At 40.8% G+C, this 22,067-nt stretch overlaps 2 protein-coding genes across 5 annotated transcripts in view; both read right to left on the bottom strand.

The window, feature by feature from the left end:
• The window catches only part of pank4 (pantothenate kinase 4 (inactive)), a 35,544-nt gene extending 34,409 nt beyond the window's left edge, over positions 1-1,135 (bottom strand). For all 4 annotated transcript variants that reach the window (XR_009805025.1, XR_009805024.1, XM_061892095.1 and 1 more), the window contains exons 1-2: positions 988-1,135; positions 667-749 (exon numbers count right to left, since the gene is read on the bottom strand). Coding sequence is in view for 2 of the 4 variants with exons in the window: in XM_061892095.1 (XP_061748079.1) it covers positions 667-749; positions 988-1,132 (228 nt within the window). In the remaining 2 variants the exon portion in view is untranslated. The remainder of the gene's footprint in view (positions 1-666; positions 750-987) is intronic.
• Positions 1,136-6,851: 5,716 nt separating this feature from the next.
• On the bottom strand, positions 6,852-21,571 carry copg2 (COPI coat complex subunit gamma 2). Its single transcript, XM_061892083.1, has 24 exons — positions 21,406-21,571; positions 17,041-17,093; positions 16,874-16,954; positions 16,305-16,376; positions 16,153-16,232; positions 13,621-13,696; positions 13,440-13,532; positions 13,285-13,371; positions 13,022-13,179; positions 12,823-12,956; positions 12,676-12,743; positions 11,179-11,367; positions 11,002-11,097; positions 10,676-10,919; positions 10,511-10,586; positions 10,339-10,442; positions 10,122-10,247; positions 9,237-9,305; positions 8,979-9,160; positions 8,778-8,907; positions 7,518-7,615; positions 7,310-7,448; positions 7,145-7,243; positions 6,852-7,070 (listed from the first exon to the last, which is right to left on the bottom strand). Exons 1-24 carry the CDS (start codon positions 21,440-21,442, stop codon positions 6,940-6,942), a joined length of 2,622 nt encoding a protein of 873 aa, XP_061748067.1. The 5' UTR covers positions 21,443-21,571; the 3' UTR covers positions 6,852-6,939.
• Positions 21,572-22,067: the final 496 nt, after the last annotated feature.

Below are 22,067 nucleotides of genomic sequence, written 5' to 3'. Positions count from 1 at the left end.
TGATGGAGGGAGCTGCCATGCAAGGCGCTAACCAGCACCCATCAGGAGCAAGGGTGAAGTGTCTTGCTCAGGACACAACGGACGTGACGAGGTTGGTACAAGGTGGGAATTGAACCAGGGACCCTCGGGTTGCGCATGGCCACTCTTCCACTGCGCCACGCCGTCCCTTTTTATTTATTTTATTTAATTTAAAAATCCTTTATATTTATTGAATAATCAATCCCATCCATTTTCTACCGCGTATTCCCTTTGGTTTCGCGGGGGGCGCTGGTGCCTATCTCAGCTACAATCGGGCAGAAGGCGGTGTACACCCTGGACAATTCGCCACCTCATCGCAGTATTTATTGAATAATACTTTTACAAAATATGAATGTAAGTTCCTAAACTGTGAAAATAAATGCAACAATGCAATGCAATATTGATGTTAAAGATTATTTTTTTTTTTGTGAAGAAATGCTTAGAATTACGTTAATGGATCTCATTTACAATCCCCAAAGAGGACACTTTAAGTTGATGATTACTTCTAGGTGTAGAAATCTTTATTTATAATTGAATCACTTGTTCATTTTTCAACAAGTTTTTAGTTATTTTGAAATATACTCCAATAAGTCCTATAGAGTAAAAGCAAGTAGATAAAGAGAATAATGATCGATAAACATGAATTACCTTCGCAGAGTGGTCGAAAGATCGGACTTTGGCCACTTTGTGCTGCACAGTGGAATAGTAGGCGAGCTTTGTGAGGGATCCTCCTGTGGAAGTCAACAGCAGTGATTTATGTCAACCACACAAACAATGACCCTCCAACACATAACATTGTGCTTTGTTCGAGTAGTGCGCTTTATGTTTAGAAAGAACACAGCATTGAGTTCAGGTTGTTTACTTTCACTCCTGCTGTAGTTTACGTCACACAGCACTGCCGCTAATACACAGCGGCTGCTTGTCAGCGAAAGGCGGGAAAGTGCGAGTAAAGACGCCCATGTCCGGTACCTATGTCGATGGCGAACCGCTTGGCGTTCTCCAGGTTGCGGAATATTTCGTCTGGAGGGAGAGTGATGCTTTTATCCATTGTATGACCACTACTCGCCTTGCTGCTGTCAACTCGGCTACATTCCGCCATAGTCCGCGGCGTCATGACGTCATATTTGCCGTCAGTGCCTACGCTGGCCAATCAGCAGGCACGCAAGGATTTAGTGGGCGGGACGTCACAAACACTGCGGCTCTAGTTGTGCTGGGACTTCAAGACGGAAGTTTAATAACCTCCTTTTTTTTTGTACTTGTTAGAGACCGAATGTCCCTTTGGGACCGAGGACCCTATTGTATTTCCAAAGTTGTATTATTCTTTATTATTCTGCCGCCTCTTTGAGCTTTAATTTGACCCCCTAACAGGCTTCAAAACTCACCATATTTGACACACACATCTAATCAAAAAACAAAAACCCAAAACTCAAAATTGCGCTCTAACGCCCCCCAGGAAAAAACAAAGACACAACTGCTTGTAACTTCCGTTAGGATTGTCGTAGAGACATGAAACAAAAACCTCTATGTAGGTCGCACTTAGACCTACATTTCATACATTGACATCCTTCAGCAAAAATCAACAGGAAGTTGGCAAAAACCCCTTCAAAACAAGTTTCCTAAAAAATGTAATTTTTGCCTCTTTGAGCTGTAATTTGACCCCCTTGAAATGCTTCAAAACTCAACAAATTAGACACACACATCAGGACTGGTGAAAATTGCGATCTAAAAAAAACAAACTCAAAATTGCGCCCTAGCGCCCCCTGGGAATAAAAACAGACACAACTGCTTGTAACTTCTGGTAGGAATGTCGTAGAGACATGAAAGAAAAACCTCTCTGTAGGTCTGACTTAGACCTACATTTCACACATGACATCCTTCAGCAAAAATCAACAGTAAGTTGGCAAAAACCCCTTCAAAGCAAAAGTTTCCTAAAAAATGTAATTTTTGCCTCTTTGAGCTGTAATTTGACCCCCTTAACATGCTTCAAAACTCGCCATATTTGACACACACATCAGGACTGGCGAAAATTGCAATCTAATCAAAAAACAAAAAAACTAAACTCAAAATTGCGCTCTAGCGCCCACTAGGGAATAAACACAGACACAACTGCTTGTAACTTCCGTTAAGAATGTCGTAGAGACATGAAACAAAAACCTCTATGTAGGTCTGACTTAGACCTACATTTCATACATTGACATCCTTCAGCAAAAATCAACAGGAAGTTGGCAAAAACCCCTTCAAAACAAGTTTCCTAAAAAATGTAATTTTTGCCTCTTTGAGCTGTAATTTGACCCCCTTGAAATGCTTCAAAACTCAACAAATTAGACACACACATCAGGATTGGTGAAAATTGCGATCTAAAAAAAACAAACTCAAAATTGCGCACTAGCGCCCCCTGGGAATAAAAACAGACACAACTGCTTGTAACTTCTGGTAGGAATGTCGTAGAGACATGAAAGAAAAACCTCTCTGTAGGTCTGACTTAGACCTACATTTCACACATGACATCCTTCAGCAAAAATCAACAGTAAGTTGGCAAAAACCCCTTCAAAGCAAAAGTTTCCTAAAAAATGTAATTTTTGCCTCTTTGAGCTGTAATTTGACCCCCTTAACATGCTTCAAAACTCGCCATATTTGACACACACATCAGGACTGGCGAAAATTGCAATCTAATCAAAAAACAAAAAAACTAAACTCAAAATTGCGCTCTAGCGCCCACTAGGGAATAAACACAGACACAACTGCTTGTAACTTCCGTTAAGAATGTCATAGAGACATGAAACAAAAACCTCTATGTAGGTCGCACTTAGACCTACATTTCATAAAACTGACATCCTTCAGCAAAAATCAACAGGAAGTTGGCAAAAACCCCTTCAAAACAAAAGTTTCCTAAAAAATGTAATTTTTGCCTCTTTGAGCTGTAATTTGACCCCCTTAACATGCTTCAAAACTCACCATATTTGACACACACATCAGGACTGGCAAAAATTGCAATCTAATCAAAAAACAAAAAGCCAAAACTCAAAATTGCGCTCTAGCGCCCCCTAGGAATAAACACAGACACAACTGCTTGTAACTTCCGTTAAGAATGTAGTAGAGACATGAAACAAAAACCTCTATGTAGGTCTGACTTAGACCTACATTTCATACATTGATATCCTTCAGCAAAAATCAACAGGAAGTAGGCAAAAACTCCTTCAAAACAAAAGTTTCCTAAAAAAATGTAATTTTTGCCTCTTTGAGCCGTAATTTGACCCCCTTAACATGCTTCAAAACTCACCATATTTGACACACACATCAGGACTGGCGAAAATTGCAATCTAATCAAAAAACAAAAACCCAAAACTGAAAATTGCGCTCTAACGCCCCCTAGGAAAAAACACAAGACAAAACTGCTCGTAACTTCCGTTAGGAATGTCGTAGAGCAGGGGTCACGAACCTTTTTGGCCGAGAGAGCCAAGAAACCAAATATTTTAAAATGTATTTACGTAAGAGCCATATAATATATTTTTAACACTGAACACAACTAAAAGTGTGCATTTTTAAGTAAGACCAACATTTCTAGAGTATAATAGGTCTCTTATTGTTTGTAATAACGTTGTTATTCTGACGCTAACTTAGGAGGGGGCGTGGCCTGCGGGTCTGCAGCGAAGCTGGGTGTTGCCAGGACCGGCCTCGAAATCAGCGACAGGTGTGTAAATGGCCCACCTGAGCTTTGTTGAAGAACCCCCAAGAGGGCTAGCCCTACACTAACTAATAATAAATAAATTATTTCTTACCCTTAAGGCAACTTCTCGAACAGGTGCGGTAGAAAAAGGATGGATGGATTCAAATGCATGAGCATTTTTGTATATTTAACGTTATTTTTAACACTGTGATTACAGGTGGAATTATTCATTACTTATTGTGTTAAGCAGTGTCAACTCAGATTTATCCGAGAGCCAGATGCAGTCATCAAAAGAGCCACATCTGGCTCGCGAGCCATAGGTACCTTACCCCTGTCGTAGAGACATGAAACAAAAACCTCTATGTAGGTCTGACTTAGACCTACATTTCATACATTGACATCCTTCAGCAAAAATCAACAGGAAGTTGGCAAAAACCCCTTCAAAACCAAAGTTTCCCAAAAAAATGTCATTTTTGCCTCTTTGAGGTGTAATTTGACCCCCTTAAAATGCTTCAAAATTGTGATCTAATAAAAAAAACAAAAAAAAAACAAAACTCAAAATTGCGCTCTGGCGCCCCTTAGGAAAAAACACAGACAAAACTGCTCCTAGGAAGAAAATACAGACAAAACGTCTTATAACTTCCGGTAAGAATGCCGTGGAAACATGAAACAAAAACCTCTATGTAGGTCTCACTTAGACCTACATTTCATTCATTCAAAAATCAACAGGAAGTTGGCAATTAACCCTTCAAAACAAAAGTTTTGTAAAAACATGTCACCTTTTTTCAAACATTATCTCCTCTGAGCGCGTTTGTTGCGTCGGCTTCAAACTCGCACAGGAGAGAGATTGAACCCTTCTGATTAAATGGTGACAAAATAGTTTTTCTAACTGCTCCGGTTTTGATTTTACGAGCCTTGCTGCTGCGCTGCTGCCGTCTGAAGATGGCCGCTTAAAAGCAGGAAGCACCAGCGTGACCACACAATGCAGAGAAGGTAGGTACTGTGCGGGTAAAGATGTGTTGACTGGGTGAAAGAAAGAAGCACCAGTGTGACCCCAGGATGCAGGGAAGGTAGGTAATGTGCAGGTAAAGATATGTTGAATGGGTAAAGGCAGGAAACACCAGCAAAAGTAGGTCCCGTCCATTGTTGCTTGCAGCTTTAATTTTAATTGTCCTTGTTCATATTTTTGTTATAAATGTTGAACTTTATAAAAAAAAAGGTGTATATAATGAAAAAAATAAAAGACGAGATTTAGGACTCTTTGAAGGGATGTAATGTCTTTCAAAGAGCCGTTCCAAAGACTGGCTCGTTGTTAGTTATTTGTTTTTTTTTTTTTAAATCAAGGAAATAATCAATAGTATCAGCCATACGATAATATGTACATCAGAATAATTTGATTCTCACAAATATTACTATTGGTGAGAATTCTGAATTTTTTTGGTATAGTTTTCATTGTAAACTAGCTTTGGCAGTGACATCACTAGTTTGAATTTCCCCTCACCTAAACAAATGTGTAGCATTTTAATACAATAGAAAAAAACACACAAATAATGAGTAAGAATACAGCGTATTAGTGCATATTAAAAAAGTATGAATAATACTACAATAAAAATGAGGACATAATAAAAACGTGAGTACAAAATTGTATAACCTAACCTGGTGTGTGTAATATTGAACTTTAGAATACTGGACCCGAAAAGGGAGTCCAAATAAAAATAAATGAAACGTACAAAATGAATACAATTAAAAATACCAGTTTTAAAAAAATAAGACATATTTTTCTATTTGTATATGTTGAAATATTTTATATAAAAAAAGTGAATGCAAATGCTGTTAAGTTTCCTTTAACTTCAACTTCTCTCGTCCAGTTGCCAGTCAGCCAACACACACGTGGCAAAGCGGGCAATTGCGGACGCTAAATTTGCACGTGTACGGCTCCCAACTGGGAATTGGTTCTCATTGTTCCCTTAAAAGGAACCGTTGAAAATACTTGATCCATTCGCAAACATCTCATCTCTGCTGGGAGTGTCGGCTTTTTAAATTTTTTTTACAACAACCAGTTCTCATGTCTTTCCGCTCCAAAAGGGCTGATAGGGTTTTTTTTTTCGAAAATTAATTTATCAAAATGCATACAAGTAATATCCATTGGAAAAATTAAAAGATGTTTTATGGGCGTATTACTACGCACAACAGGGATATTTTGCTCGTCTTCCGCAAAGATTGGAATGGAGAAAAACAAAATATATTTGGAGACCCAACAAAACAATCAAGAGAGCCGACTCTGTCCTAGGCTGCCCACTAACTCTAGGCCAACATCCAGTGGTTAGATGTTGTGGTTGATCCTGATCCATTCTACTATGTTACTTTGCATTTACATTAGGCCTGGGCCGATAGTCAAAAGGTCAATTAATTGAATGATAAATGAAATCGATAAACTGCTATAACGTGTGTGTTTTTCTTTGTCTCTCGCTTCAAACAGAGAAAAGAAGAGGTCTCACTCTGTGCACCGCTCTTTATTTAACAATTGAATTAACTGAACGCAGTGAGCCCTCTTTTTGGTCATCCACAAGCGTTGTCTCGGTGGGCAGAGAGCAAGACCGCCAGCTTCACATGCACATGATTCCCGGACATCACTTCCCTTTTCGCGACTCGCTTGTGAGAAGTTTCGCTAAGTAAAACAAAATTAAGAGGAAAAAATATGATTACAAAGCCAAATGTGTCGTTGATGTAATATTTCAGCTTCTAACCAGATGGGCAATATGAGCCCATCAACTCTGGAAGATACTAGAAAAATGAAAACATTGGACTTAGGAACGGCAGACTTTATATGAAGTGTAACACTTTTAACAATAAGGTCGTTAATCATTGATCAAGTCTGTACAGTAATCTGTGGCGTCATTGTAACAAAAATGGCAGATAGCTATGGTGGTCGAGAAAGGCCAAAACAAATACAAAACAATAACATAACAATAACAAAACAAACAAGAGAGCCGACTCTGTCCTAGGCTGCCCACTAGCTCTAGGCCAATATCCAGTCCGCGCGGAGAATCTGGAATCCGTCCAGGTGGACTGAAGTGTCCGATACACGCCCATTCAACTTTGTGAAGCTCGTCCATCCTCAATGCTCATTTTAATTTTGTTCACACGTGAGCCCACGATCAACACATTTGTTGTAATAAGAATTTATTTTGCACATTTTGGAGCATTTGTTAAAGCGTACATGGTTGAGTAGCATACGTTACACAAAAAAAGATTCAGCCCACCGATGCAAGGATAACGTCGACAACTGTTTCCTCGTCGCTGCGGACCGTCACCTGCATTGTGACGCCGTCGGCAAGTGCAAGACGAGCACGCACCAGAGTGTCATGACCTCCTCGGAAAACACCTGAGAAAAGAGAGGAGCTATAAGTTTTAGAAATAATGTGACATTTTGAAAGATGGCGACAAAATAAAACGGACCAGCGAGGAAGAGGACGTGCGAGTTCTTGTTTTCCGGGACTTTATCCGAGCGTTCACACGGCTGCATTCCCAGGAAGCTGACGATGTTACCGACAGCCTCTGCAAGACAACGTCAGGCTGATCAGTGGGAACTGAACAAGTCAAATGGATTATGCAGTGCCGTACCGTCTAAAGTGCGTACGGACGCCAGCGCAAAGGTCTCCTCCTTCTCAAAGTCGTCTCCCACTTCTTCCCAGGCTGCACCAAAGTTGGGCTTGAGAACCCTCTGGATGTGGTCCGCCACCGTCACTTCCAGGTCTTCCAGCTGAGGATGTGGACCAGGATCAGAGGACGCGAGATAAAGACACGAGATGGCGTGCGCGTCCACACTTACCACGTACTCGTCGTCATAGCCGTCGTCGTCGGGCTCGCCTGTGTTTGGGTCGCAGTCTCGGACGAGGTACTTCAATGTGCAGCTGAACGTACACGAGACTGTGGACAGCACAACATTAATCCTGTCAATCCTGTGTGAGTATTAGGGCTGCACCATTTGAAGAGAAAAACTCCTAGCGATTTGTCTCCTTTTTATACATAAAACTGCCAAAATATCGAGTGAAGAAAGACAAGTTACTTTTAGACTGTCAATCAACATATTCTTCTTGGCTTAGGTGCCACACATTTAAACATTATGCAGCAATTAAAAAAAAAAAGAAGTCTGGCTTTATGCATGTAGACTCAGAATGTTTGTCAACATTATGCTATTAAACTGAAACAATTGATAAAAAACTGTACAATTTTTACAAATTTATGTAATCATAAAAACATTAAATATTGCCATAGAAAGCATTTAAAAAGGATATAAACTTTTGTTTCTCATTACTGAAGTATTGTTTATCATCGTCCTGTAATTGGAAGGTAAATTACGTTGTTATCCAAAAATAATTAGTAAAAAAATAAAAATTACTCATTCCTGTATGAAAAAAAAAAATACTTGAATAAATATTGAACAATTTAAAGGGAATTTTTTTTCCCCCCCAAGTTGGAAAAATGAAGTTGGGTTGTCTTTTTTGCTTCCATCACATGATCACGTCATTCTCACTCTTTCGTCCGTGTTGATGGGCTCATATTGCCCATCTGGTTTGAAGCTGAAATATTACCAAAACAAGACATTTGGCTTTGTAATTATATATTTTTTCCTACTCTTTTGTTACTTTTCTGCACTTTTTACTGGTGAGTAGGGAGGCTGTCTGTCTATGCTTCCTGCGTGTGTAAAGCTGCCCACCGAGACAAAATTAAGCTGGCGGACTCTGGCTAAAATTGTAGTTAAAATAATTTTTTACACAACATCGTCTAACACTTGTCAGCTAGCTAGCAAGGTATGAGCTAATAATCTTACAGAGTTTGAGACCGCATCCTCCAGATGTCCAACATTCCCCCGCTACAAACGCTCCCGTATCATAGATGTCGTAAAAACAAGTTCCGCTTTGCAAAATGAGCAAGGTAGTCATGTTTTTAAGGAGGAGGAAATATTCCCACACTTAACATGTTTTCACCTGCGATGTCGATTACTCGTGGCGGTGCTGACTCGATCCCTCCAGGAAAACACGAGGGATGACCTCACCATTACCAAATTTAACTGTCAAGAATTTCTTACCGGCGGTGAGGTCGTCTTCAGGCAAGCCCATCAGCGTGTAACACGAACCAGGTTGGCTGTAAGGGAGCGTGGCGGCGGGAATGTAGTGCAACACCTCATAGGACTCTGACGGCTCCATCTGCACCATCACCTGTCACCACAAAGAACAGGTGAGAATTCCATCCAAGACATGTTCACGAGTGATGTCAGCGGGCTTCTGACCTTCTGTAGCAGCTGATCATTGAGCGTGTTGGTGCAGTCAAACTGGAAGACCATGTGCTTGGCGAAGGTGTGCTTGATGCACCGCACCACATATTCCGTCTCGGCCTCGGTTAACTGCACTGGCTCGGATGACTTGAAGAGCGGACCTAGACCCTGGAACTCTGTGATGGATGCCAGTTGTTCTGTGACGAGACAAAAAGCGGCGTTGGCACAACAAAGCGAAAGAGTAAAAAAACCTTTTGGAAAAAAAGGCCTCACCTTGATAGATGTCCTGGCGTGAGGGGGCCAACTTTTCCGGCAGCTTGCTGCTTGCAATAGGAGTGATTTCTGTAAAACGCATGATGTCAACAATCTCCTGACCAACCAGCACTCAACCACATTTTGTAGACCAGGGGTGCCCATTAAGTCGATGGTGGAGGCTGTGTCAGTCTTTTGCCAGCCAGGCAGTAAAAAAAACAGACCTAACAATGATTGATCCTCAATATTCACCAAGACGTCACTTTGGTCACTTGATTGATATTCACGGCACCCTAGGGTCTTGTGAGACGCTGGCTGCTGCCAGATCATTATTAAGATAAAACGACCGACAGTAATGCGAGAAACACTTTTATTTCAACAGACTCTCGTGCCGTACCTGCCGTCAAAACTGAAAAGACCGACTGCAGAGTTCCTGTCTTCATAATAAAAGCCCTGCTTCATCCTGCCTGCGCTAACAAAGTAAGACTCTCCGAAATCTAGCGCACACAAGCTACGGAGTTTGACCCCAATGTATTTCCTGTAAAGTGTATAAAAAGGAGTATGGAAGCTGGACAAATAAGATGGCAAAAAGCAACCACTTTCATGTGGTATTGGACAGAAAGGAGGACTTTTTTTCCTCCTCCATTTGAAAATGTGGAGCTTATCATCACTACTGTCTGATTCCAATCAATGCAAGTCATCATCATCAGGTAATACACCATCTTATATTCTTGTCTGCATGAAAGAAAGGAATCTATATGTGTTAAAAATGCTTGTATTATCATTAAACACCTTTAACATTTTAACAAAAACATCTCTTTCATAAATGAAAAAAAATATATATATGGTCATTTAAAAAGTAGCTCGCCTGGTGAAAAAGTGTGGGCACCCCTGATGTAGACCTACCGGTTTTCTGCTCGGTGATGGGAGTGGTGGCGAGAGGGACAGACTTCATGTCAAACGGCTTCTCTGAGGGCTCCAAGGTGTACTGGTGCAGCGACTTCTCCAGGCCGGGGACGGACACGGACAAACCTAAACGCAGCATCACAGGAGGAGATGAGGACTGGAGGAGAAGGACTGGACCATGGAGCTGCTAATGTTTCAGCTAATTGATGCGTCTCACCGTTAAAGATGTAGGCAGCGTTAAGCGCCTTTTGCTTTTGCTGCAGCACGTTCATGTAAAAGGTTGCCCTGTCACGGACCTCATCGTCGCTGTCCATCATGCATCTGCAAAACCACAACATTCACAATTCATCCTCGGACACTGTGCAACAACCCCAAACAAAAAAAAGTACCTCTGCATCAGAACCAGGACACTTGGCAGTAAATCGTCATTCTGTGCTCCAAATTTAGCCAAAGCGCTGACCGCAGCTGAGGAGGCAAAGAGGAAGGCCATGTTTTGTTGAATACAAGTGGGATCACACACATGGAAGTAGAGCAACAAGACAAAACATCTCCACCTGCGCGAACAGCCTCACTCTCCAGCACCACTCTGTTGAAAATGAAGCGGATGTACTTGGAGGGCTGGGGGGTGCGTGGTCCCTCTTTGCCCAGCAGGTGCAGGATCTTGGTGGCCAGCACCGTGTGCTCGCAGTCCTCGATGAACTCACACAGGTGGGCCAGGCCGGTCTCCTTGCTCTCTGGGTTCTCCTCGATGATGCTGATGATACAGTCCACGATGGCACGTTTGTACTCGAAGCCGCCCTGTGAAGATGGTCAAAACCAGATGAGTGCTTCTCCACTTTAACCCCTGGAGTCCAAATGTCAGTTTGTTTGCTCAGCTCACATCGTCTCGCAGCATGTTGGACAGGAAGTTCATCATAACACCGTGCTTTCTGGGGTACTTTTGACATAGAGCACTGATGGCTTGCACCACAACCACCTACAACAACAAAGAGGAGGTTGATCTACAGCAAAAATATGAAACAGTTCCAGGTAGTCAATGGAATTCAGAGAGTCAGACCTTAAACTCATCGGAGATCTCAGACACAAAGGAAGAGATCTGCTTCATTAGTCTGTCCACGCTGCTCTCGCTGCCAGTCTTCAGCAGCGTGGTGATGGCCAGCGTGGCGATGCTTCTGTTGGAGTCCGTAATCAAGTTCTCCAGGTCAAGGTTGCAGGCTGTCACGGCGGAGGGATGCTTCATCGCGACCTGGTGGACACAAGTGCAAATGTAAAACAAAAGTATGATGCTAAACGTATGTCCTACTATTCAATCTTATTGACATTTACTGTCAACATGTGATGTGTTGGCCTTAACATTTTGGTACTGCAGGTATACAAAGTGCAGTTTTGTGCATATTATACACATAAATACATTATTATTGATGTATTATCATATATTACACTACTTTGTCACCTATGACACAAAGCTAAGATGTGATGCTGTGTTTAGGTAACTTAGCATATATTGGATAACTTTACAAGGCACTAAATACAGGGATAGGAGCACCGTTTTGACCATTTTGAAAATCAAGACTACATTTCCTGCAATTGGGTGCATTTCTATACTATATTTTACCTTCAGATTTGTTCTCATCTACCAAACTATTATTGCTGTCTTACTGACAATGTAATGTACCACAGGACTTTGAGTAGATAATTCCAACCATCCATTTTCTACCGCTTGTCCCTTTTTGGGCCGTGGGGAGTGCTGCATTCGGGCGGAATGCGGGGTACATCCTGGACAAGTCGCCACCTCATCGCATAGAAGATAATTGACTAACATAATCATAATTGAAAATGTCATGTAAAATTCTGTAACATGTATGCAGACAACTCAGAAAACGTGTGGTAACTATCCTTCTCTTCCTTCCCAGTCTCTCGTGGACACACCCCTGTTTGTTGACTTTGGCTGGACTGACTGGCTGTTATCTCGTTTGCGACAGCACCAAGGTCGCAGAACAGACACACGCTGCAGGCTTATATACACACACACACACCCACGCGTATGCATCCATGAAAAATACACGACACACACACACGTTCCCCAACCCCACATCCCACGCCTTCGACGCTTTACCCAACGTGGTATGACGGAAAACAGAGGCGTGCCCCCAATAGTTGGTTGAATGTCACGTTCAACAACTAGAAGGCCTTACTGACAACAACTCGTGATCTGATTGGCTATGGCAATTATCTACAAACTGTATGTACTCGTTTATTTGCAGTGCACAGACGGCCGTATTGTTGATTCTGAAAGCCCCGGGCAGATTTGGTACAGCATGGCAACATAAGCTAGCTAAATTCTGATTGGATAAAAACTCTAACCTAAAAACAACAGCACCGGAAGGAGCATAATACGACACAAAAATAATATGAATACTTTTAGCCATTTAGGGAAAGCAAATTAAAAATGACTTTTATCTTTAATTATGATGAATCGTGATTTCTGGTTACGTTAGGCCAGCAGAGAAGGCCTTGCTAGCCCACCACTGCTATATACACAAGAAAAGTGTACCTTGTTAAGGGTTCTGACCGCAGCGTATCTCAGTGCAGCTTTGGGGGAACTGCAGAAGAGCTGCAGCACTTTAAGAAAACAGAATGCATCATGAGTAAGATATGGCCAGTATAACTTGCTCATGTTTTGTAGCGTGTTCAAACAAACCTGAAACGGCGGGGGCCAACTCCCTGGCGGTGCAGTTTGGCATGTGCACAATGGCGGAAGCAGCCTCGTACACCACCATCTCGTTCTTGTTCCTCAGGCAGCTCTCGATGAAGTCAAACAAGGGGCTGTCGTGGCTGCAGACCAAACGGTACGTGAATGAAAGCAAGACAAGGAGACAGGTCGTTTCAGGTATGCTTACCCTCCTTCCGTCTCATCTAAAAGTTTACTGGCGATCCTGATGAGCATGCAGTAGGCAAACGGCGACTTGAGGCCCGACTTGGTGAACTTATTGAGCATCTTAGTGACGGCGAGACGATCGTTCTTCCTCAGGTGATAGAGCAGGCCGAGAGCATGGTACTGCAGAATAAACACAGATTTTGTTTTGCCATTTCTTGACCAGTGTTGACAGCTGCTATTGTAAATCATGCAACTATTCGTAGAAGTAAGCCAACATGTCCCCACCTGCACCATGATGTTATCACTAGAGGCTGCTTCTTGAGCTTCATTGACCCAACGCTTCACCACGTCGTAGCTCATCTTCACCATGTGCTAAAAAAATATCTATCTTAATTAATATCGCATTACACATGCATATATTCATGTTGATTGCGTCTCACCAGTGAGGACACCAGGGCTGAACTGGACACACTGGGTACCTTGTCAACTATGGCTTGTTTCATGTATCTCTCTATGGCCTGAAGCATGGTGGTCTGTAAAATGGTGTCAGATTGTTTAGAGAATGGTAGAGTGAAGACACACAGGGAGGAAGAAGAGTACGGTAGAGGGGGATGCACGTACATCAGTGATCCTGCAGAGGGCTCTGATGGCAGGTCCTCTGTACACGTCCTCCTTGCCTGTCATGTCCTTGGTCAAACTAAACAAAATCATAAATAAGACTTAAAAGCTCGCACTTGATTAGGAGCATGAAGGGGAACTGCATTTTTTGTGGAATTCACAATCATTATGGGTGACAAGAAGAAATAGAAAATAGGATGGAAAATAGGAGAACTATACATTAGGAGAGATATAATCTTAGAGAAAATGTTAATTTAAAACATTTCTATGCACCTACAACACTTAAGACCTTCAGTATATCGGTATGGGGAATTCAATTATGAAATGGATTAAGCAAAGCAATTAATCAATGTACTAATATGATCCACTTCAAGAAACTCTACAAATTTAGTGTTTAAAAAGTACAAAGAAGAGGAACCATGATAAACATTCTGAATTAATTTTATCCATTTTCTAGATAATCTAATTTATCTCAGCATATGAAATATAACTTAATTCACTAATTATTATTTATTCATTCATTTATGTTTAATGTTATTACTTATGCAGTATATTGTGAATAAATTGAGAACAGGAAGTGAACAAAAGTTTTAGCAACTGCTATGTAAAGGAGAGGTAGTATTAAATAAGCTCTGCTTTTCCCACTCATTTTCGAACATGTGTAGAGAAACTGGAAATTGTGATGTATCATGTTGTATGCATGAATGTTCCAAATAAACAAACTCCGACTCAACAAAGAAAAAAGAACACCCATCTCTTTTTTGGGGAGATTCTAAAGATTAAAAAAATGCTTGCCAGATGGGAGTTCCCTATGTTGCCTTGGAAACGTTTTATATACATGCTGCAAGAACTCCTTCATTCCGTATTCCATCCAGCTGTGTAATCACTCCCCATACAGCAATAGATGATATCTGCCTATTACCTGACATCTTCTCTGTCAGCTACTTCTCTTTGTTTTTAATGTCTATTTTCTGCTGGATTTACTCTCTATTTTATGCTGCGGCTGCCACATATACTGTAATATTGTTCATGGTAATTGGTATATATGTTTTACACATAATATATCTGTATATACTGTACACATATTAAGTATATATTCGCATATATGTATATTGCTATATTTAATCTATTCATACCTGCATTATCCTTTCCATCCTTACACTTTCCATCATTGTGACTGAGCTACTGTGTTGAACAATTTCCCTTGTGGATCATTAAAGTTTGTCTAAGTCTAAGTACATATACAGATATAAAATATAGTAACAGACACATTGATAACAACATTTAATATTTACAGTATTTGCCATATTTTGGTCATTTTAAGCATTACCGGGACTTCTTTCCTGGGCACAGTGATTTCAGTGCCCAGAGCAAAGGCACTTCCTACTTCCGCCAACAGATGTGTTTCCTAATCATAACAGACATTATAATAGATGACGAAGATGGCTATTTTTAGACAAATGAGGATCAACAACCATATCTGTTTCAACCTGAGTATACAGATTGTGAACTACTGGTTGTAGAAGCTGAGCGAGAACAAAGATAGGGATGAAATGTTGCAGGAGACGGGGGCGAGACAGGACTGTCGCAGTTAGTTCTGTCGCATTGAGCTGCTTCGCCAAAAAAAGCTACCAGTTGTTATTCTTTCTTAAACAACAGTGATGAAAACAAAAAGGTAGGCTACCATTGTTTGAATCAATGTGAACTTCCTCATGCTGTGTGTGTCTACATGAACACTGGTCAGAAAACACAATGATAGAAATATCATTTCAAATAATTCCTTACTTATAGCACAAGTTTCAAAGTTAATTTTGATTGTTACTTTGTTCGAGGAAAACTTTAGCGTTCGGTAGTGCATTTTGACAGAAGACTGGCATGCTTGGAGCCAAGCTATGCCGACGGAAATGGAGTGCAGTGCATCTGCTGCACTGAGTGTCACAAAATGTTATCAATGGAAGTATAGAAATGTTTCTGGTTTCTGGGTAGGAGGACACTGCTTAAAAAAATTGCATCACAACGAAAGACAAACTGTTGGCGTTAACAAACCTTGCAGCGGTGAAAGCTTTTTTTCACCAACCCAAAATCAATTGTAAAAAACGTCATTACAGAGTGGTGCCCTATGGCATTGTGCATTACACATTCAAAAATTCAGCTGCTGACACAAATGCTATCTTTCCTCTTGCTGATGCCGTAGCAGTGTGAGTGTCTCCGTGAGCAAGGCGACGTGCTACTATGCTAAAAAAAAAAAAAGTGTTTTTCTGTTTTTACTCTTACAATAACAATGTTGCTACAAATTAGTTACTATTCAGGCTACGGAACATAAATTAAGTATTGTTGGCGTTTTTTGGATGCATATTTACAGTAATTTACAGGCAGAATGGATTGCTACAATTGGCAGCTTTGCGAGCCACCCAGATTGAGCCATATTAAGAATGCAACCCCCCCCCGAAACATGTGTTTTTGTGTCTCTTAAGGATAGTGAACGATAAACAAAAGTCCAAAAAAAGTGCACTTCAGTGTAGAAATGTTTAATACCTGCTGGTGACAATGATGACATCCTCAGAGATGTTGGCCATCTCCTTGATGGTCAGGTAGCACATCCTCCTTAGAGTTTGCTGGTCGGAGTATAATATGTATTTATCTTAATGTAAGAGGCATCTAAAACAAAAAACACAAATGTATCTTACATCATTGGACTGAAAGAGCCTGGTCATGGCAAAGAATGCCTCTGTGGCTTCTGTGGTCCCAAAATGTTCACCCTACAAAGATATAATAGGTCAATAGTGAGAGGGTTACAAACATACATTAAAATCACGTGTACATAAATGGATTACACCACTAGGGCTGCAGGAATAATCAACATTGAGGTTGTAATTAGTGCGATAACTGCAGAGGCTGAGTTTTTTTTCCTCCGTCCCTGGCATTTGAGTGACAGACACGTTCGCCAATCAGAATTGTTGAACCTCTCGCCTTTGTTCGTCTCTCGCTTCAAACTGGGAGAAAGTGTTCCCAATCTGAGCATCAGTCAGCACCTGAGCGTTGCATTTCTTAAATGTATGAAAAGCGCTTTATAAATAGAAGCTTTATTCACTTGTTATTTTCGCAGTGTTATGTTTTAGGCTCCAGCACCCCCTGCGACCCCAAAAGGGACAATTGGTAGAAAATGGATGTTTAATATGTAAAAATCGCAAATGGAATCGCAATTTTCAGTTTGGTTTTCCTTAAAATCCTGCAGCCCTTGACACCAATGTCAAACCTGGTTGAGCAGGTAAATGATCTTGGTGAGAATGTGGAGACATCGCCGTGGATTGATGGGGGTCTCATTGAAGATGCGTGCCTGGGGACACGAACAAGACACATTTTAAGTGGGTTTGTTCATCATGTTTTACTCGGAAAAAACATTCAGGAGTTACAGTGCAGTACCTCCTGCAAAACGGCACTCTTCTCCAAATGCTGGAAAGGGTTAGAGCCACTTCCTGCAATGGTGGTAAATGCACATTTACTCATTGGACTTGTAAAAGTATAACATTGTACATAAAACATCATTCCATGTTCATACTAGCTAGCATAGCAGCTAATCCGTACAGCGGCCTTTAAAACGTTTAATTACAATGAATGTTACCCACTAAGTGTGTTAACACCATGTACATTTACATTGTGTGTATATATATATATATATATATATATTAGATAGATTAGACAGTACTTTATTTATTCCGTCAGGAGAGTTCCTTATATATATATATATATATATATATATATATATATATATATATATATATATATATATATTTTTTTTTTTTTTTTTTTTTTTTCAACCTGAGAAATAACAGCTACCAACCATTCACGAAACCCAACACAACACTCCAATACGTGCACCATGACAGCAACCACCCACCCACCCACCACCACCAAAAGAATACCTACCGGAATTAATAAAAGACTATCGATGCTGTCATCCAGCAAAGCTGAATTCGACCAAGCAACCCCCCCGTACCAGAAAGCACTTGATGAAAGCGGATACAACTTCACCCTCACCTATGAAGCCACTCCAGGAAACCAACCAAAAAAGAGCAGAAAACGAAACAACATCATCTGGTACAATCCGCCATTCAGCAAAGACGTCTCAACCAACATCGGCCGCAAGTTCCTCACTCTGATCGACAAACACTTCCCCAAAGGCAACACCCTAAGAAAAATATTCAACAAGAACAACATTAAATTGAGCTACAGCTGTATGAATAACATGCAACAAATCATTTCAAACCACAACAAAGCAATTGCAAAAGGACTGCCTACCCCCAGACTAAACGACTCTGAAACCAATAATGAATGTAACTGTCGCAAGAAACCTGATTGCCCTCTCAACGGAAGGTGCTTACAGACATCAGTCGTTTACCAAGCAAAGGTAATACGCAAGGACATTAACACATCCGACACGTACGTAGGATTAACCGAAGGAGCGTTCAAAACAAGATGGAATAATCACAACGCCTCCTTTAGAAACCAGACTTTGCAAAATTCTACAGAACTCAGCAAACACATTTGGAACCTCAAAGACAATAATGTTGAATATTCAATAACATGGCAAATTCTTGCATCCAGCACACCTTACAACAGTGGTAATAAAAGATGCAACCTATGCTTAAAAGAGAAACTGTTTATTATATATCATCCAGATTTATCATCCCTCAACAAGCGCAGTGAAATCATTTCAACATGCCGCCACAGAAGGAAACACCTCCTAGGTAACACATGAGCCAATCACCACACCCTACGCCTGCCTGTACCCACCCACTCTGTGCTCTATATAAACCATTGTATGTGAATGCTTCCATTAAAATCTCCTGATGATTGAGGGAACCCCTCATGAAACAGATCTGTAGAGATGAAGTAGTCTTGTGATTTTTTTCCCCACACCTACATACATACATACATACATACATACATACATACATACATACATACATACATACATACATACATACATACATACATACATACATACATACATACATACATACATACATACATACATACATACATACATACATACATATATATATATATATGTATATATATATATATATGTATGTATGTATGTATATATAGTAGCGTCCAGAAGAAGTGCACGCAAGTCTGACACTCTTTTTAAACTTTTATTGAGCAACCTATCTAACACAGCTCAACTTATCTTGTTCCTTCCACATGCACGTCTATCCTCCTTTCTCATTTCCGCAACAACAACGCTTCCTCCTTCTTCGCCAATCACCTTACAGGTGTGCTATGTTCACAACAATGGGAATTCTGAATATCAGCCACTCAAGAACACAACATCAACATCAGCAGGTTGTTACCCTATCCCCCCTTTAAAAGACCCTCGTCCCCGAGGTGGACAACAAAATCTCTCAAGTGGGCTGGTCACCGCCTCAGCCTCCAGAGTCTTGTGTTCCCCCCTTTCTGGGGAGGAAGTCACAGGAAGTGTTACATCCTGTGAAGGCCAAGACGAGGTCCCCATAACGAAAGAACAAGACTCTCTAGTCTCTGGGCTAAGACCCATTCTCCCCAGTAACTCCACTCCGAGTCCTGCAGGAGTGCCCGTGCCCCGGTATTGTACAAGCTGGTCGCGGTGCAGGACAACTTTTCTGCCACGGGTTGGGAGTTGGACTCGGTATACAACTTCCCCGAGTCTTTCCAACACTCTACAAGGTCCCATTTAGTCGCTGTCCAGCTTCGGGCATCTTCCCTTTTTCCGTTGGGGGTTGTACACCCACGCCAACACTTCAGCGGTAAAATGTCGCCCTTTTTTCGTGCACGTCGTAATTCCTCTTTTGTCTACGGCCAGCATTCCGCAGCTGGTTCCTGGCAAATTTGTGAGCTGAATCCAGTCGGTCTTGTAGTCTGTTAGTGTACTACTCTCCTGGTGGACCAACCGGCGCAGCTGGAGGTCTACCCATCATCATTTCGGCAGGCGTACGGATCTCTCGGCCCATCATTAAAAGGGCCAGGGAGCAAGAAGTGGGGTCTTCAACTACTGACCTGTAAGCCATTAACACGAGGGGAAAATGGCAATCCCAATCCCACTTCTGACACCAATTGTAGCGTCCAGAAGAAGTGCACGCAAGTCTGACGCTCTTTTTTAAAGGCCTACTGAAAGCCACTACTACCGACCACGCAGTCTGATAGTTTATATATCAATGATGAAATATTAATATTGCAACACATACCAATACGGCTTTTTTAGTTTACAAAATTGCAATTTTTAATTTCCCGCGGAGTTTCTCGTTGAAAACATCGCAGAATCTGACGCGTGCGCGTAATGTCACAGGCTGTCAGGAAATATTAGCGCAGCACAATTTGCGGCTAAATGTCGTCTCTTTTCATCGCGCAATTAAACTGTATTCCGGACATCTGTGTTACTGAATCTTTTGCAATTTGATCAATTAATAATGGAGAAGTCAAAGTAGAAAGATGGAGTTGGGAAGCTTTAGCCCTTAGCCACACAAAGACACGGTGATTCCTTGTTTAACATTCCCGGAGGTGAAGATTTACTACGGAACAGAGCGGTCAAGCGAACATGGTTCCCGACCAGTTGTCAAGCGGCAATTTTCGGTGAGAAAATTGTGGTAAAAAGTAGCCTCTTAGCGGAGATCGGTGGCACTTCTGTCGTACTGCTCCTGCCGTGACTAATTCCCTCAGAGACTGTCTCAAGACACTGATGGACACACCCCTCTGACTATCAGGTACTATTTAATCTCACTAAAACACTAGCAACACAATAGAAAGATAAGGGATTTCCCAGAAATATCCTAGTAAATGTGTCTAATAACATCTGAATTGCTCACAATGCAATCGCCTTTTTTTTTTTACTTTATTTTTTTTTTTTCTAGTCCTTCGTTATCAATATCCTAAGCCACGAATCTTTCATCCTCGCTCAAATTAATGGGGAAATTGTCGTTTTCTGTCTGAATAGCTCGTTTTGTTGGAGGCTCCCATTATAAACAATGTGAGGACGTGAGGAGCCCTCACACTGGTGACGTCATCGTCTACAACTTCCGGTAAAGGCAAGGCTTTTTTATTAGCGACAAAAGGTGCGAACTTTATCGTCGATGTTCTCTACTAAATCCTTTAAGCAGAAATATGGCAATATCGCAAAATGATCAAGTATGACACATAAAATGGACCTGCTATCCCTGTATAAATAAGAAAATCTCATTTCAGTAGGCCTTTAAACTTTTATTGAGCATCCTATCTAACACAGCTCAACTTATCTTGTTCCTTCCACATGCACGTCTATCCTCATTTCTCATTTCCGCAACAATAACAACCTTCCTCCTCCTTCGCCAATCACCTTACAGGTGTGCTATGTTCACAACAATAGGAATTCTGAATATCACTCACTCAAGAACACATCAACATCAGCAGGTAGTTACAATATACATATACATATATAAGTATATATATATATATATATATATATATATATATATATATATATGTATATATACACATATATATAGCGACTCGTCCAGGGTGTACGCCGCCTTCCGCACGATTGTAGCTGAGATAGGCACCAGCGCCCCCAAAGGGGATAAGCGGTAAAAAATGGATGGATGGATATATATGAGATAGTGCCATTTAAGAGTAGGAGTGACGTCATGTTCCGACATTAAATGTAAAGTAGCCTAGCAGGCTAACAGGTTGCTAGCATGCTAGTCAAGACTCCATCTTGTTAGGTTTTGCTGCCAACGCAGTCGCCATGTAAGAACATTTTAAAGTCTTACTTACCGGACTCCTCGTCCTTCTTGTCAAATTTCTTGATCATTTCGTCAAAGTGACGAGCACACAGGCTCTCTTAGCGGGGAAATAAAAGATCTTCCACGTAGTCAAACCCTGGACAGACTTCCGGTGGACACGTCATTACATGACAGGAACCACGTGATCGTTGGTCCGTCACAATAATAGGCTCGTCCAGAAACGTATCCAGATTGGGTGTTTTATATATATATATATATATATATATATATATATATATATATATATATATATATATATATATATATATATATATATATATATATATATATATATATATATATATATATATATGTATATATATATATATATATATGTATATATATATATATATACATATATATATATATATATATATATATATATATATATATATATATATATATCAATCAATCAATCAATCAATGTTTACTTATATAGCCCTAAATCACTAGTGTCTCAAAGGGCTATCTTCCTTTGAGCGCTATTCCCCCACACCGGCTTCATTTTTTGCAATCAAGAATATTTGAGATGTTGCTATCCTTCTTTGCAGGGACATTGTTGATTGTCATGTCATGTTCGGATGTACTTTGTGGACGCCGTCTTTGCGCCACAGTAAGTCTTTGCTGTCCTCCAGCATTCTGATTTTGTTTACT

This window comes from Nerophis ophidion, linkage group LG02 (genome assembly GCF_033978795.1).
Source record: "Nerophis ophidion isolate RoL-2023_Sa linkage group LG02, RoL_Noph_v1.0, whole genome shotgun sequence".
Lineage (NCBI taxonomy): Eukaryota > Metazoa > Chordata > Actinopteri > Syngnathiformes > Syngnathidae > Nerophis > Nerophis ophidion.
The sequence above is the reverse complement of the archived record's forward strand: the minus strand, read 5'-3'. Positions and strand labels throughout refer to the sequence as shown.